Here is a 17,222-nt window from a genome sequence, read left to right on the forward strand (position 1 = left end):
CAGCTGCTTTATTTGCACCAGACGGAAAAAACAAACGCCATCTTCAAAATCATTTATAATTAACAGATTCGAAAAACAGCCTGACAAAAGGAATACACCTCCCTTTTCACATCAATAATAGACATTTCTTAAAACATTCATGCCACCCATCTCAGGAGCACTTTTAGAAATAACACACAACCACACATATTTGTAATAAACGAGGCTTGGATTGGGATCAATTAGTAATCCTCCCGTCATATCTTCCATGTACATTTGGCTGCCCAATTTCATGATCATAACATTTTATTGGATGCTTTTGTCATCCACGCTCTACTAAAAAACATAGCAGCAATAACTGCGTGTTTATTGCCATTGTCCTTGTGGATTTCTGCAAGAAACTGCCAGGAACAACTCTCCAGATACCCTCATAGCTGCAGAGACATACTACACAAGGCCGTTCCACGGAATACAGCAAAATGGCTTAGCAGGTGGGAATCAAGCCCAGTGCCCACAGAAGCACAGCTGTCTCTCTATGATTTGGCATGTGACTCAATGGGTGCATTTATCCAGAAGTAGCAGCCAGTGACACATATATATATATAGCACATTGGTTCACATCCAGAGGCAAGTCCAGGTTGAAATATGTTGGGTTGTCGGTTGCTTGATAGTTTTCACTGCGCCTCTTCACTCTTCTACATGCTGTAGATGTTTCCTATTTTGTGCACACACAATTTGATTTCTCCCGAAAGCTGCAGATGCTCTTTAAGGAAGGACCCCACCAGCTCTGCATCAAGAACGTCACAGTACACCCAGATCTCTTGTAACTGTCTCTGGAAGTTGGCGTGACATGTAGGTAACCTGCAGCGCTGGGCAGATCTGCTGACAACCTTCCACACCTGCGAGGACATGGACAGTGGCACATAAATAAAGACAGAAGAGGTAGATGATGACATTTTAACGTATTTCCCAGAGCAGTCAGAAGACTGCTGAGATGATCTAGTTAGAGTGTTAAGTTTATGTGAAGTCAGTTATGAAAGGAATCCAATAATAAGGCCACATCTATGACAGCCATGCGTCAGATGATGCAGTGCACGATGATGAGATAAAACCATTTCCTGAGGTTAGTGGAAAAACTGACAGATAAGAGCCACAGAGGCCAAAACATAAACACCAACAATGTTTAGTGAAAACACGGATTAAAGCAAACATTGCTGACAAGACAGCTTTTATATTCCCATCTGCTCGACACAAACGCTCTCATGGGCTTTTGGTTCTTTAGTTGATAATTACTCTGTGTTGATTTAACAAGCCGTGTAAAGCATTAAAAAGCAGGGCACTGCAAGTTAAAGTGAGCAGCCACTGAGGGCGTGAGCTGGAATGCATGCATTGGGTCCATTTTCACTTCATTCCATGACCTGGGATTATCTAGGACAAACTCGATTTGATAACCGTGTTTTACCTTTTCAATGTCTTGTGATGAGCCACAATTGCACTTCTTGATAATCCACTTGGCTCTTTGACAGAGGTGGAGCCTATGTGTGGACACCATGTGACGGAAGTGTTTGGAGAGGTGCTTTGAACTCGGAAGATCGCCATGCTTGTGTGTGAAGATGATCCATGACCTTTTTTGCCTGACAGAGAGGGCTTCATCGTGTTTCCCAAAGGACAATGGTGCAATATTCTGTTCTTTCCAAAAATGTACTGAAGGAGAATGTCTTTCCGCAAAACAAGCTCTATTTTCGGGTGTCTTGCTATCAACAGGGTTTTGGTGTAATGCACCCCCACGAGAAGGCTCTTGATTTTGGCAGTCCGGAGAGGCTGACTCTCTTATCTTCTCGGGTGGAGCTCCAGTTATGTCTTCATTTCTGTGAGTGAACAGTGGAGAGCACCTGTCATCGATGGAGATTATAGGAGCAGGCTTTGCAGGTCTGATGGGCAGCTGTCTGTCTGTGGGGAACCAAGGTGTGAAAATAGGTGTAGAACGACAAGGGAATGGCTGGAGAAGCCTCTCCGTCCTTTCCAACAGAGCACCAAGGTCCTCTGCAGCTCCGGGACGATAGTGCAGGACCACATCCTCCATGCAAAGTCACAGGACCTACAGCATCAACTTCTCCAATACCTCTTCCATCCATCCATCCACCAGTTACCGGTAACTGAGCACAGGGCCACCTGCAACAAAGCATATGTATGTCAATATTTATATTTGAATGAAGTAGTTCAATGCAACAAAATAAAACAAGTATAGAAATGATACATTTCATTCAGCAACGCATTCCAGGGCAAATTCCATATATCAGCAGGTCAATACCTGTCCCCAAACAATCCATTTCAAGCCTCATTAAAATTAAAATCTGAATCTGAGTCAACCCATTATGAAACAGCATTTTAAAGTAATTCAGTAAATTATATTCTGAGTGGTGCCCTTAAATTTAACATGTGCATGTCAGAGAATCTGGTGTTTTAAAAAAATATATTTCTCCAGATTTTACAAATCCAGTTAAAGGTTCCCACAAAAAAATAAGCAACCTAAATAAATCTACTGTTCCTGTAACAAATCCTTTTACAAGTATTGGCAGGAAGAATAGCATTCAGAAATGAGCTTCTACTTTTTTCTTCACTGGTCAAAATTCACTACCCCCAAAGTTTGCATCCTGCACCATATGCACGGGAAACTGCTGCGCAGGGAAGCGTCTTCAGATTAAACACGCCATTTAGAGCGCCAGCACTTCATAGAGCACGGAGAGTTTTCTGGGCTAATGAGAATGAGACCGCTGGTTCCTCAGCAGCACCCTGTCAAATTACCCACGAAATAATCTGTAATTTCACCGAGCTAGATGAACAGCCTTTCTCAAGAAATATAGAGTCCATTGTTCCTTCATCCACTTATAACTCCAGATTTTAGAGGAATACCAGTCTACAGCAAGACAACACACAATTGTTTGGTATGATTTACATCTCAACATTCTGCATTATGTTTCTGATCATTTGGAGGGAACATTGAACATAGTCATTCGCCTGCATTTATGAGACAATCTATACATCGGCCCTATAGGATAGGGCCCTATCTCCTGATTTCAGACGCACTGTTTCTGTAGAGATATTACCTCCCTCCCTCATAACGTCCGTTGTTGCACATGCAGCTGGAGTTCACTCCACCAAGACCAGCCTGCTGACGTGACACAGATCTGAGCGGTGTAGCTGATTTTTAACCAGAATTAAACACAAAATCCATATTGATTTGAGGCAGATTCCAATGATAGACACAATCCCCCACTGTGGGACTAATAAAAGTCATCTGGTCTAATATAATGTAAGAACTGCTCCATCCTCAGGCAATAAAAGTCACTGTGATTTGACTGTGACATCTGTTAACATCAAGACAGGAAGTAAGAGCTTCATTCAGGGCATTAGTACAAGTACTCGAGTATATCCACTTCAATCAACACACTCAAATCCAGTTCGCTCACGCAAAGGTCTGATGTTCATTTATAAAATCATTTGTGTATCGATTTTAGAAATACAAAGAACGGTTACTGATAACCGGCTGTTCGTGTCGCTATTGACCCTGATTTGTAATTTTAGCATTAGCACATCAGAGCTAAACGTAGCTTCAACAACTGCAGAAAACAGAGTGTTTCAGAGTCAGGCTGTCAACCCGGTCAAAATCGGTGTTGTAAGCCAGACAGAGGGCATGAAACAATACTGACAAGAATACGAACCGCGAGTCACTCAAAGCTTTTGAATCTGGTTCCCGAAAAAATCACGAAAATCGCCGGATTCTTCTTCTTTGGCGAATCTGTCTTCTTCGTATTTTGCGTCGGTGGGCAAAGTGTTTTTGGTGTATTACCGCCATCGGCTGGTGTGGAGTGACCTCTGCTGTCTCTCCGAAAGCCTCTTCACAACGATACTGGCATAATACAGTGGTGGCTGGTCAGTAGAGGGCGCCCCATTAGACAATAGAAAATTGATGTTCACATGTGTTTGTGTACAAGCGAAAATAATATTCTGAACGACGCATTCGAATTACAGATCCTTAACCATGTAAACGTCCGTAGTTGCTTATCTCCTCGTTAGTATAGTGGTAAGTATCCCCGCCTGTCACGCGGGAGACCGGGGTTCGATTCCCCGACGGGGAGACAGACTTTTTTCCCTTTCAAGTTTTCTTACCAAGTGGGAATGGGATTCTACCGTATTACTGAGCATGCGTATTTTTTTTCGGTCGGACGGATCCACACGTCCTTTGCACTGTTCCTATGTCATGTAGCTAGCGCCCCCATTCGGTACGCCGCAAGCGATACGACTGATCTATTACATCGTCGGACTTGAGGCGTACTCCGAAAATGTGTTCATGGTATACTTTTAAATACGCGCTGTCGTTGCTCTACAACGTTTCGTTTTGCATTAAAAATCAGAACAGAAATGAATTAATCAAGACGTTGTCGAAAACAAAAAGGACAGTGCATTGGCCGGGAATCGAACCCGGGCCTCCCGCGTGGCAGGCGAGAATTCTACCACTGAACCACCAATGCTTACGAAGTAGTGTTCCCGGTATGTGGATTACAATGTCAAACAGAACCCCAATATATATTCTAATAACTTATTAAAGATATGGAGAAATGATAAAATGCTATGAAAATGTGATGAAATACTGCTGGCACAAAGATGCGCAATGAAACTCGCGTCCTACATCTTCTTCCTTTTAGATGGCCTTCATTTCATTCATCAGTCAGTATGTGGACTGTCCAACCAGGGAGGGGAAGACTTTGGACTTGCTGTATGCTAATATTAAGGATGCATACAGCTCTTCACCTCTCCCTCCCCTGGGGAGATCGACCCACAACCTGGTTCACTTAACACCATGCTATGTACCCCTGGTGAGGACGCAGTCGGCTATCACTAGATCTGTTCAGAAGTGGTCTGAGGAGGCCGACCTGACACCGCCGGGCTGCTCCGAGGTCACTGACTGGGACGTAATCTTATGGAGATGACGTCGACGGACTGACGGGGTGGATCACTGACTACATAAATTTCTGTGCGGACTCCAATGACCCAACAAGGGCTGTGATGTGTTACCCTAACAACAAACCCTGTGTAACAAAGGACAGAGCAAAAACATTTTAAAAAACAAAACGAGGGCTTTCAGAGAAGGCAATATGGATGAGCTGAGGATTATTCAGCGTGAGCTGAAATTGAAGATCGGGGAGGCCAAGGAAAGCTACAGGAGGAAGCTGGAATGCAAACTCCAGACTAACAATATGCGGGAGGTCCAGAGTGGCATGAAAACCATCACCGGCGACAGACCTAAGAGCAGCAACGTCGTTGAGGGAGACAATAACAGGGCCAATGAGTTGGATGTGTTTTTCAACAGATTCACACAGAGGCACCAGTCCTCCCCCCACCATCAACAACAAAGATCCCTACTGCGGTCTGTGCCCCATCAGTGCCCTCGGATCTTCTGACGCCTCCCCTCCACCCTCCTCTCCTACTGTCCTGTGAAAGTACTGGACTCCCAGCTCACACCCTCACACACCCACACATCCACCACTTTGTCTGACTGTGGTCCAAGTCAGGAATCAGCTGAGAGCCCTTCACCAAGGCAAGGCAGCGGGCCCGGATGGTGTCAGGCCAGGGGTGCTCAAAGCCTGCACCAACCAGATAGGTGGAGTTTTGCATCGACTCTTCACCCTGAGTCTCAGCCTCCAGAGTGTCCCAATAATGTGGAAGACGTCATGCCTGGTCCCAGTTCCGAAAACGCCCCATCCCAGGGGAAATAAGGACTATAGACTGGTGGCTTTGACATCACATGTCATGAAGACACTGGAGCTCCTGATTGTTAGTCAGCTCCGGCCCATGGTCACAGCATCTCTGGACCCCCTCCAGTTCGCCTTCCAGCCCCACCTGGGAGTAGAAGATGCCATCGTCTACCTGCTGAACCGGGTCTACACTCACCTGGACCAACCTGCCAGTTCAGTGAGAATCATGTTCTTTGATTTCTCCAGTGCCTTTGATACCATCAGGCCAGCTCTGCTGGGAGTGAAACTGACGATGAGATGCAGGTCGATGCCCCCCTTGTGTCCTGGATTATGGACTACCTGATGGGTAGACCACAGTAAGTGCGCCTGCAGGACTGTGTGTCGGACACAGTAGTTAGTAATACCGGGGCACCACAGGGAACTGTTCTCTCTTCACCATTTACACCACAGACTTCAACTATCGGTCAGAAACTTGCCACCTTCTGAACTTCTCTGACTCTGCCATAGTTGGATGTATCAGCAAGGGTGAGGAGTACAGGGCTGTGGTGGTGGACTTAAGGAGGACCAAGTCTCCTGTAACCCCTGTTTCCATCCGGGGGTCATTGTAGATATGGTCGAGGACTATAAATATCTTGGGGTCCTCATAGACAATAAACTGGACTGGGCTCAGAACACTGAGGCCCTTTACAAAAAGTCTGAGTCGTCTCTACTTTTTGAGGAGGCTCAGGTCCTTCAATGTCTGCGGGACAATGCTGAGGATGTTTAATGAGTCTGTGGTGTCCAGTGCAATTCTGTTCACTGTGGTTTGCCGGGGTAGCAGATTAACGGTGGCGGACACTAACAGACTCATCCGCAAAGCTGGTGATGTGGTGGGGGTGAAACTCGACTCCTTGGTCCAATACAAAAGCACATGGACCAATAGACTGAGACTGCCCAATTCAAAGGCCGAGCGCCACAGGAGGTCCTTTCTTCCTGTGGCAATAAAAACATACAATTCGTCCCCGAAAAACATACAATGAAGGGTTCTTTGGCACATTTTCTGTTCTTGAACTGCATTTGTTGTGCATTGTTTTTCTAAGATCTTTTGTATCACTTTTTTGCACAAATATTATTTATTTTTAATTTATTGTGATATGTTGTGTACAGAGGATGTTACAAACACAATTTCCCTTGGGATTAATAAAGTTAAAAAAAGATTCTGATTGGTCACACAGTGAGAAAATTATCGACATCTGAGGTCAGAGTCCGTCTTTAAAACCCTTTCCATGAATTGAAGCTCAAATGTGGGTGGGACCAGGAACACGCGCAGAAGAACACTCCCTTACGTTCTATCACGAAAGTGAACAAAAATGAACGTGTGCATTGGCCGGGAATCGAACCCGGGCCTCCCGCGTGGCAGGCGAGAATTCTACCACTGAACCACCAATGCTTCCGTGTCAGTCGTGAGCGCGACCATTCACTAAATGTACGAGCGATACGACTGTCGTTATATCGTCAATGAAGTTGACGACAATCGAAATGTAGCAATGTAGTTTTTAAATTATGGTTACCATGTATTATATCTTTTAATACAATATTTTTACACAAACATTCCAAAAGTCACTCAGAGTAGTGGCATGCAGGGCCCCTGGTTGTGAGTTGCAATTTTTTTTATTCACTAGTGTGTGTAGATTATTACAATGACTAAATGGCTATTGAAAATAAATATACTATATGACCAAAAGTATTTGCTAACCAGCTTTGACTCACATATGAACTTCAGTGCCATCCCATTCCTTGCTTTTTTGGTGCACAGTCATGTTGGAAGGGGCCCACACCAGTTCCCACAAGGTTGGGAGCATGGAATTGTCCAAAATGTTTTGCAATCCTGAAGCATTCAAAGTTCCTTTCACTGGAACTTAAAGTATACTGTGCGCAGGCGTTACACCAGCAGCCGCCGCCTGCAACCATTCTAAGATATTCGGCCTTGTGCCCAAGACGTCAGCTGTGGCTTTTCTGTGTTTTTAGCGCACAAATAGATATTTGATTTGTCTGGTATTTGAATAGTGTGGGCATTAAAGTTCAGTTTTGAAATATACGTTTATTGTAGGGAAACAATTTGATATACATTTATTTCATTTTGAGGGATTAGCTGATCAACTGGTGCAGAAGAACATGTCGTGTCCATTTGTTGAGATAACACTTCAAATTTATTTTTCATTTTTGAAACAACCACAGCACCACAAAATCCCAGGTTACCGTCTCTGGCGAGCAAACAAACACAGACACAGGCAAGTACGTTGTCAATAAGACATTTTATTTCATACGTCTGTTGTCTTAATTCAAATTACAGTAAATATACTTGCTGAGATGACCACCGGCTGCAGCCTGGACAGCTAGAACTGACAGCTGTACTACTTAAAGCAAACTCAATTTTTTCCTCATCATTTTGTCGTCTTTTTTTTTTAAATGATCTTGCAACAGAAAAAGAAGCACATATGCAATGAGGTGTGTGGCGGTGACGTCAGGTGTGAAGGAGTTTAGTGCTAGTCTCAAGAAGAAAAAAAAAACAAAACAGTAAAAATGTTGAGCTTGAACATGTTGTCGAAGGATCAGAATATGGCACATTTGGTCCACGTTGGTAGTTTTATTCTCATTTTCAAACATGTAATAAACAAAAAAAGAACAGAAAGAACAGATCATAGATGTATGTTTTCCCCAGAAGCACAGCATTAATGACAGCATATTGAAAACTAGACTGTAGAGGGCCTCTCTTCAAGTTTCATTCTTTTTGTTAAAATCTTGGATTTTATCAGCCAATCATTGGTTTTCTATTCTCCCTGGTACAGCAAATCATTATCATTTCCTTGCCATCCAGAATGGAGTAGGTGGGGGAGAGGGGGAGGGGAGGAACTTTGTGGATGACTGGCGGGAGGTGATTTCCAACATTCACAGGAAGTAGTCAGGAGTGCGTCTGGTCACATGGGGCTCTCCGCGACGTGGAGCAGGGTCAAACTGAAGACTGTGGAAGCAGAGGGGAAGCAGGTCAGTGACAGGAGTATAATATCACAGTTCTGCAGATGCTTCACCGTCTCTTGACTGCTGACATTTATTATATTACTGTCTTTAAGTAAAACTGTCAGACATGATGAAGGAAAAAACCAAGTACACAATTTCTTTATGGATTTTTTTTCTGTCAAAAACACGCTGAAAACCACTATAACCATGCCCACTTCCATCAGGGTTGTTTTTAGATGTTACCATTGTTTTTATAAGGTTGATAATAATGGAAATGAAAATAAAAAACTGGCCATATAACACTGAATTCATGGTATTTCCAATCAAAATGTTGACGGTAACTTTGCCTTGACAATGAACGGAAAGAGATTAGATGGAGCATCAGAGTTGAAATTTCTAGGTTTCAGAATAGATGCACAGCTCCCAGTAAAATGACAACAGCAAGACAGCTGTCTATCATGAACAAATGGGAAGCCTACTTGAATGAAACAAGCACTGATACAGTGTTTGGGTGTGGGATCCAAACAGCTAAATCGAGCCAACATGCACAGTTTTACTTCACTGTATTAAAAATGTAATAAAATGTAATGTAATAAACATACACTGCAATAGTTGGAGTGAAAATAAATGTGGAAGTCACTGACAAAGGAAATAAAAAAAACCTGCAAGACATGATGGCTCTGACACAAAAACTGCTAGATTACTCATAGATCAGAAGTAACCAAAAGTCAGCAACACTCAAAAGGACTAAAACACACCCAAAACACGAAAAACACCAGCATACATACACAAATAGACTGTAACAAACAAACGATCAGAGAAATAAGTGAACAAGAAAGACCGACAGTGAAACACACACACAGAAAAAGAACACAGACACAAGTTCACACACAAGCACTGTTCTGAAAAATAGCGAAAGTGGGAATAAGGGGCAGAAATCATGTAAGAAGAAATTTGACTGAATTGTATGCAGTATTAAGAAGCAAAGCCAATAGTTATACAATTATCATACAACACGTTTGCAGATGTTAGAGGGATTGAAATAAACATTAATGCAATATGGTGCATTCAGTGGGCCACAAAGGTTGGAGGTGCTCCCATTCACCTCACAAACTGATGACTGACACTGATGCTGTACTGGCTGGTGGTCCACATCGACGTGGATGGTTTGTGGCTAGCATGTCACTTTAGTCTGTGCTACCCGTGTTTAGCTCGCCACTCAATGAATGATGGCCGTTTTGCTTTGTCATAAGCATCAGCCGTGGCAAGTAGCCTTTAGCTCGCCAAAGTGAGTTGAACAGGTTTTCTTCCAATGAACATGCAGAACAAAGCACAGCCAAGTCGACCTACAACTAAACCAAAGACTCTATGATTGAGAAACAACGAAAATATGATCCCAAATATCTGGAGGCATTGAACATAAAAATGGGTTTTGTAGTACTTCTTTGAGGATCATATACCCATCACTTGTACTGGTTATTTATTTTATTATTATAATTATTATTTATTATATATTTGTATTTTCATTTTATGGTAAGTTATAGTAATTATCTCTGTTGAATTGAGAATATATGGTTTGTTTATCATGTTAATAAAAACTAATTTGTTCCAACTCTGCAGTATCAAAATGGTATTGTGTACCAAATATCGAAATCTCACTCCATGTCATATACCATTTACTTACAAAGAGTATTTGAGGGTGTCGTCCAGCTCCATGATGGCTGCCTGGTTTCCACAGCGGTAGCAGTAGTTAGGAGCACTAAAAATGGTCACCACGTTCTTGTCATGACCCCAGTTGTAGCCCTGCAGGTACAAAACAAGAGAATTTTTGAGTACATGGCACGTCTTACAAATTGAAAAACACCGGACAGTGATTAATCTGTCGCCCACTCTAGTTTATTATTTTTCTTTTCAAGCTCATAAGAGCAATTATTTGCTTTAACCTTTAACAGAGGTCATTGAATTCCACTAAAGTCACCCTCTTAATTATAAGTGTTTAAACACATTTTAAACTATGTGGGACCCTAGGTAGAGCAGATTTCACACATCTCTACGTGTGTCAAAACATCTACTTCAAGCAAGAGGATTTGGTTGCCTCATAACAGCCCTGGAAAGGCAAATTCAAGTAGCAACACATATACAAACGGCAATTGATCTTATCACAGGTTTGTTTTACCTCCATGACCAGCTGATGAGCCCGGGACACCAGGGTGAGGCCATTGGCGTGGTTGAAGGTTTCAGAAATGTCCTGTCCAAAGGTGTAACCTGCACCTCGAGGAGAAATGCCCCACCCACCACGATCATCAGGGTCTGACCAGAGCAGGTCACACATGGGGCCCTGAGGAGCAAGAGAGAATATACAAAATGTTTCAATGAAATCCAAACAGATAAATCGCGCCCACATGCACAGTTTCACTTCACTGTATTAAAAACGGAATAAAATGGAATTTAATTTAAAAAATGGTGCTACTGTAAATAAAAAAAGGTGCTACTGTATCTATTCTTCATAGTTTCTGAAGTAAAACTTATTTTACTTAAAGCATTGTCTAGACGCGTGCAATCTAATAAAGAGCGTGCCAATTGCTTTTCCAGAACCACGTATTCCGGGAGAGTCATCTTAGTGGAACTGGCCAAATAAATCAGATTCTGATAAAGTGCAATGAACATGAAAATATTTGTGCAGCCCATTTACATTAATGAGCTTTTAGAGTTTTCACATTTCCAGTAGTTTGATAAACGATAATTGAACTCATTGCATTGTTCCTCTGACATTACTGCTCTTAAAATCACCAAGAGTTGAGTGGTAATACAGTGAGATATCAAGAATTGATATCAAGAAACATAAATGACAATTTGCTATGAATCGAATCATTGCCCTTGTATCGCAAACATATTGGAACTGTGATGCCTGAAGATTCCACGCCCTAAACACAAGTGCTTCAAATGCAAGTTTGTGATTACCTCATGTGGGACTTCTTGTAGACGGTCCAGAGCTCTTATGTGATCCAGCGTGTCTATTGAGGGAGACAAACCACCATGGAGACAGAAAATCTGCAACAAAACAACATTGGTATGTAAGACCATGTAACACACCTTGTATGTAGTCGGTGTAAAAATAAGTACTCAAAATGAGCAAGTTGACCATGTGATGATCCTTTTCACATTTCTGGAAATTGAGGCACGAATGTCATTTTCCCTTGAAAGTCTCACCTGTCCATCGACCAGTGCAGTAAGCGGCAGGTAGTCAAACAGGTCTGTGAAGTACTTCCACACGTTAGCATTGCCGTACTTTCTCAGGCACTCGTCGTAAAAGCCGTAGACCTGTGTGATCTGCCGTGACTCATGGTTACCCCGCAGGATAGTAATTCGCTCTTGGAAACGCACCTGAACGACAACAATAAAGTGGTGAGAAAACAGTAATCCACATATTAAAAAAAACAGCTAAGGATGTCTTTGCTATTCATAGTGGCAGCAGTTAAAAATAAATCTGAAATAAGTCATGTGGACAAGATGCTGTTGACAGCATAGGCCACTATATTCATGACATTAGTGAATGCAGGCTTTGATAAGACTGTGCTGTAAGCTCAATGTGCCAGGTCATTTGTGCAGCAGTCTGATGGAGTAGAAGCCTGACTGGCTCAAAATGGTACTGTTCTGGTTTTGAAGCAAACCCAAGAGTCAACTGTTAAAATCATGTACAGTATGACTCACAGGACACAGCCGCTCTAACGATCTAATGGGCTCCAGAGGTGGCTAATTGACTATGTAGGTATGTATGTATGATGAAAGAAGAAAATGTTGGCACTTACCTTTAATGTGACCAGCAGTGTGACCGTCTCCACAGAGTAGTAGCCTCTGTCGACATAGTCCCCCATGAACAGGTAATTGGTGTCGGGAGACTTTCCTCCGATCTTAAACAGCTCCATGAGGTCGTGGAACTGACCATGGACATCGCCACACACCGTCACCGGGCATCGCACCTGAACATTAAATAACAATGCTGTGACTCAGCAAACAACAAGCATCATCATTCATCAAGGCTGTACTGCACCCCTAGTGATTGGCGCCACCAGTTTGAACTACTGACACATTATGTCAAACAAGATCACATCAGACGGATGCTGAGAAATTAGGTTTCATCAACGAGAACAGCAAATTAATTTTATTTTTAATTTAGGTAATTCTCATACTTGTGGGATGAATAAAGGGAATAAATCTCAGATTTACTCATCACACTGTCCATTTTGAATCAATAATATATACACAATTGCTTTGTTTATATTTATTAATTTTGGGTTTATTTATATATTTTACCTCATCCCAGTTTTATAATTGAAACCCTCAAGTCCAACCTCCACCCGATAATAACAGCCGCAATTAAAATTTCACAAGGCTAATATTAAATCAAATTGCGAGAAACCATTTTCTGTATTGGCAAAGTAAAGGTCTATGCAGCCCAGAGATCCTCCAAAAATGTACTTGGACCAATCACATAAGAAACTTTGCTGTATGCCACAATTCTTTCAGGTAAATGTCGACTCACTGTACAAACACAGGCATACAGAAAAGGTGTCTATAAATGTTTTCTCAGTTTGTTAAACATGGTTGGTTGCTATGACAAACCACACATAAACTCTGGCAATGGATCCATTATGAACAGCAGGTATTTTACAGCACCAAACTGACAGTAGGTGCTGAAGTCCAACAATTGTGCACTTGCAGAAAGTGACGTCACAGATGTAGAAAAACAAAACACGGTCAGTGCCTTGTTTCTGTGGCAACAAGCAGTAAAATATATTCCTCTGCACTTCTGTGTAGTTGAGAATGAGATGGAAGCAAGTGGGGGGAACGGCTCCATTTTAAGAAAAAGCCATTTACATAAAACTCATTACATAAAAGTATCTTCAATAAATTATTTCTTCTGATTTTGTATGGGGGTTTATCATTTTTTTATGTATACTGTTGAAAACTCACATTACAATCTGTTCAAAACATGTTTTTTGCAATCAATGCACTAAATGACAAAATTAATAAATTAAATGCATTTTAATAATCAAATACAAGTGTGAAATAGTCACACATCCATTCTGTCAAACATTTGCATCAAACCTGTACAGGCAATACACCAAAGATTTCAAATCAATATTATATGTGGGGAAATTGTACCTCCTGGACGTTCGACTCCTTGGTCAGAATCTCCTTGGCCTGGGGAGAGAATGAGACAAAAATTAAATAAGAGGCCTGTAAACCCGGTGCATCAAACCTTTCGTTCACTTAAACTGGCTCATTGCTCAAGCTGCTGAGAAGGTGACTGGCAATAGGCTGCCATCTCACCAGGGCGTGACCATTCTCACCCTGGTCACAGACCAGACCTCAACCCTTCGGCTGGACGCTATGGTCAATGTGGATGAGAAAAGAATGGTTTCTTCCACTTGGTTATCAGATTTATGAACAATCACAATACCTGCAGCACTATGTACATACTTCAATTTGTTTTTATAACTAGATTTTTTAAATATTTAGAACTGTATTGCTTGCCATTATTTATGTTCAATTTTGCACGATACCACCAAAGCACATCCCTAGTCAGTGGAACCCTTTATTGATAATAAAAATATTCTGAATTCATATTAAGAAGAAATCTTCATTTGAATCGACTTGGCATAAAAACAAATTCTAAGAAAACAGAAGGACAGAGCTTCTTTGTGACAAAACAAATGGCTCATTTTTAAAACAAAGTTCATCATCAATAAGAACATAAGACCTATATCGACAAATATCGATCATTTCCAAAAAACGTCTGGATCCAAATAACAACCAACTGGAATTTATGGATCCAATAATCGTAGCAATGTTTTAAGACTCCAGGCTAAGACCATTAACCTAAAACAGGTGGGCAACTTTGTCGTGTTGTGGAAACTGTTTCCTATCCACTGTGCCCTGGACTGTAATGTTGGTCACCCACGCAAACATGCATGAAGGCAACACAAAACTGAAGGAAGGTGAACATGATACGCTAAAGAGACAAAATAAGCACACCACCAGACGACTTCTCTGCAAGAGTCATGGGAAGTTACTGTATACAATATATAAAACTGGTAAAAGTAGATGAACTAGACGAGATATAAAAAAAAACATTATTTTTTGACAATTCAAATTATTTTCTTGCAACTTATTTTCCCTTTCAGCCTGAACATGCACATGTACCTTGCAATAATTCATTCAATGACATTTGCAAACCATTTATGTAACGGCTGATAAGACAGTCGCTGACATCAGTGTTAGTCAGTCATAATACAGTTGATAGCAACCTCAGAAACATCCAGGAAAAAATGTCAAATTTACAACTCAGTCGATGAGCAATAAACAAAACATGATGGGTTTAAATTTAGGATCTTAACCCTTTTGGTTCAACTGTAAAGACCTGACAGTCCATTTCAACAAAATGTGATGATTGACGATGTGAACACAAAATAATAAACCCAATTACGATATTATTACATTAAATGACGTGACATATTTACACGCTGCCATTTTGTAGTGTCATGCTTTGGGGCTCAGATGGTGTCAACAAATATGGAGCTAATTTCAAATCCATTAGTGGTCTAAAACATGAGCATACACAATCCCGACGCCACACAACACTGAATTAGCCCGTCAGCACCGCAGTGATGCCTCTCCATTTACTCGGACGCATTCCTGATAAACGCATTCAATTTAAAAACACTGAACTACATACACCAATATTATGCCTAGCGTAAAACATGACCTGGTAATAAAGTTTGATGAATCAGGAACAAACAGCGGCGCAGGAGTGACGAGCAAACCATCACGGGTTTCTGCAATTTGCAGAATGATCGATACGGACAGGGCGCGGCGCTAATTACGAGGACAAAATACATGGTACACCAAGTGCAATGACAATAACGTGATAAATCGAGTGCTACATTCACTGCACAATTTTTACTAATGGGGATATACTCGTAATGTGTGCCGATTTATACGAAATACAAGAAAACGCGGCTACGTCTATGTGCTGGATAAGGAGTCACCGATGCGGACATAATGTCTGGCCATCTGCACACTAACGCAATTAAGACTTCATTGGTTTTTAACGAAGACAAATATGAATAGAATTAAATATATATATGTTGAGATTAACATCCGCTTGTGGTAATAATCAACGAATGGTGGGTCGGAACTAGCACTGTAGCAAGACCTTACTTCCAGAGTTTAGTCGGAGCCCCTTTCGCAATTGAGGCCACACTGAGCGAGGCCGACCGCCTCTGAATAAAACCGAAACGTGAAGGGGGCGCTTACCTTCTCACATAGCGTCCTCACTTGGTTTTCCGACAGTTGCTTACACTCATTTAGCTGTTCGATCCACTGGTCTAATTCCTTCGTAAAAGATTTGTCTTCCATGACAGCCGCGGTAGCTGGCCTGTTTCAACGCTAACCTATTTAGCTTTAGCACGTCGTATTGTTAAACCGATCCAGTCCCGCCAAACCGGCAGCTAAATTAATGATTAAACCTAAAACTAATCACAGACTCACTCAACTTCTATCATGATATAGCACCCTGGTTAATTTTAAGACTGAAAGCGAAGGCTAGAGTCGCTCGGGGGAGTGAAAGGGTCGAAAGTCCCCGATGCGGCAGATCGTAGCGGCGGATGGCAGCAGCGTCGCAGCGGCTAGCCCAAATGCTAAAAGAGCTAGCTACAATAACATCCGGGCATTTCACCAGCTCCCCGCGTCTGCGCAGTGTTCAATCTCCCTGCAAATGTTGGCCAGGCACGTTAAACTTGTTGGTGTATGAAGTCTTCTGCTCTGATATTGAATACTCAAAAAAAAAAAAAAAAAAAAAACGAAATCGTGCCAAGGTGTCTCGAAAAAAATAAAACATTTAAAATGTTAAAAAAATCAATTATAATCACCAGACTCTTAGATAAAAGAGGTTGCATGCTAATTTCAGGAAAGCAATAATTCTCGAAAGGTCTTCTCGAGGACAATTTGCAATGATGTAGGAGAGGAAACTCATTTTTATGGGGTATGTATGGCTAATGATTCTAGTATCCAGAACAAGTAGGCATCAGACACACTGCAATGACATGAACAGACGAAGATGGGAAAAGAAGGACTTTTTTTAACATTAATAGATACAATTAAATGAAGACAACAATACCTCTGTAAATGCATCATTAACAATAGCATGGCTGAATTTAACTCTCAGGAAAACTTGGCACCAGGAGAAAAAAATGAAACTATTACAATAATAATAAAGCATCTTCGTGAATCATCGATAAAAATCCTACTGGAACATCTTTTTGATGGATAATAGAGGAGAAAGCAAAATAAGAAATCATATAAAAACTTTGGACACTCATTCTCTAAAACAAGGGATCACATTCCAGGAAACTAGAAACCTTAATGTAACATGAAACAGCAGACGAATACATATTAACTGATGGTTCAATACATGATGGAGGCAAA

At 41.5% G+C, this 17,222-nt stretch overlaps 2 protein-coding genes and 3 non-coding genes across 9 annotated transcripts; 1 reads left to right on the plus strand and 4 right to left on the minus strand.

The window, feature by feature from the left end:
* Positions 1–24: 24 nt before the first annotated feature.
* Positions 25–4,972, minus strand: zgc:101664 (uncharacterized protein LOC450064 homolog). 5 transcript variants are annotated; one of them, XM_053870305.1, is made up of 3 exons: positions 4,914–4,972; positions 1,442–2,151; positions 25–878 (listed from the first exon to the last, which is right to left on the minus strand). In XM_053870305.1, exons 2-3 carry the CDS (start codon positions 2,060–2,062, stop codon positions 675–677), a joined length of 825 nt encoding a protein of 274 aa, XP_053726280.1. In that variant the 5' UTR covers positions 2,063–2,151; positions 4,914–4,972; the 3' UTR covers positions 25–674. The 5 variants fall into 5 exon arrangements, with proteins under 5 accessions (XP_053726280.1, XP_053726279.1, XP_053726283.1 ...); XM_053870304.1 differs by having other exon boundaries at positions 4,852–4,962; XM_053870308.1 differs by lacking the exon at positions 4,914–4,972 and adding an exon at positions 4,670–4,810.
* trnad-guc (transfer RNA aspartic acid (anticodon GUC)) lies at positions 4,047–4,118 on the plus strand. Its single transcript has one exon. It is a non-coding gene; the product is annotated as a tRNA-Asp (tRNA).
* trnag-gcc (transfer RNA glycine (anticodon GCC)) lies at positions 4,441–4,511 on the minus strand. Its single transcript has one exon. It is a non-coding gene; the product is annotated as a tRNA-Gly (tRNA).
* Positions 4,973–7,093: 2,121 nt separating the features above from the next.
* On the minus strand, positions 7,094–7,164 carry trnag-gcc (transfer RNA glycine (anticodon GCC)). Its single transcript has one exon. It is a non-coding gene; the product is annotated as a tRNA-Gly (tRNA).
* Positions 7,165–8,010: 846 nt separating this feature from the next.
* Positions 8,011–16,430, minus strand: LOC128762703 (serine/threonine-protein phosphatase 2A catalytic subunit beta isoform). The gene is made up of 8 exons (XM_053871134.1): positions 16,053–16,430; positions 13,899–13,937; positions 12,542–12,712; positions 11,943–12,116; positions 11,694–11,783; positions 10,909–11,070; positions 10,417–10,535; positions 8,011–8,736 (listed from the first exon to the last, which is right to left on the minus strand). Exons 1-8 carry the CDS (start codon positions 16,152–16,154, stop codon positions 8,664–8,666), a joined length of 930 nt encoding a protein of 309 aa, XP_053727109.1. The 5' UTR covers positions 16,155–16,430; the 3' UTR covers positions 8,011–8,663.
* Positions 16,431–17,222: the final 792 nt, after the last annotated feature.

Source organism: Synchiropus splendidus, chromosome 7 (genome assembly GCF_027744825.2).
Source record: "Synchiropus splendidus isolate RoL2022-P1 chromosome 7, RoL_Sspl_1.0, whole genome shotgun sequence".
Classification (NCBI taxonomy): domain Eukaryota; kingdom Metazoa; phylum Chordata; class Actinopteri; order Syngnathiformes; family Callionymidae; genus Synchiropus; species Synchiropus splendidus.

Excerpts from the sequence above, each read along its gene's own strand:
- zgc:101664 (XM_053870305.1), bottom strand. The coding sequence starts at position 2,062 with ATGGAGGATGTGGTCCTGCACTATCGTCCCGGAGCTGCAGAGGACCTT. Across the intron at positions 879-1,441 it reads CATCACAAGACATTGAAAAG|GTGTGGAAGGTTGTCAGCAG; the intron begins GTAAAACACGGT and ends ATGTCCTCGCAG.
- LOC128762703 (XM_053871134.1), bottom strand. The coding sequence starts at position 16,154 with ATGGAAGACAAATCTTTTACGAAGGAATTAGACCAGTGGATCGAACAG. Across the intron at positions 12,713-13,898 it reads AGGAGTCGAACGTCCAGGAG|GTGCGATGCCCGGTGACGGT; the intron begins GTACAATTTCCC and ends TTTAATGTTCAG. Across the intron at positions 11,784-11,942 it reads CTGCACTGGTCGATGGACAG|ATTTTCTGTCTCCATGGTGG; the intron begins GTGAGACTTTCA and ends GTTTTGTTGCAG.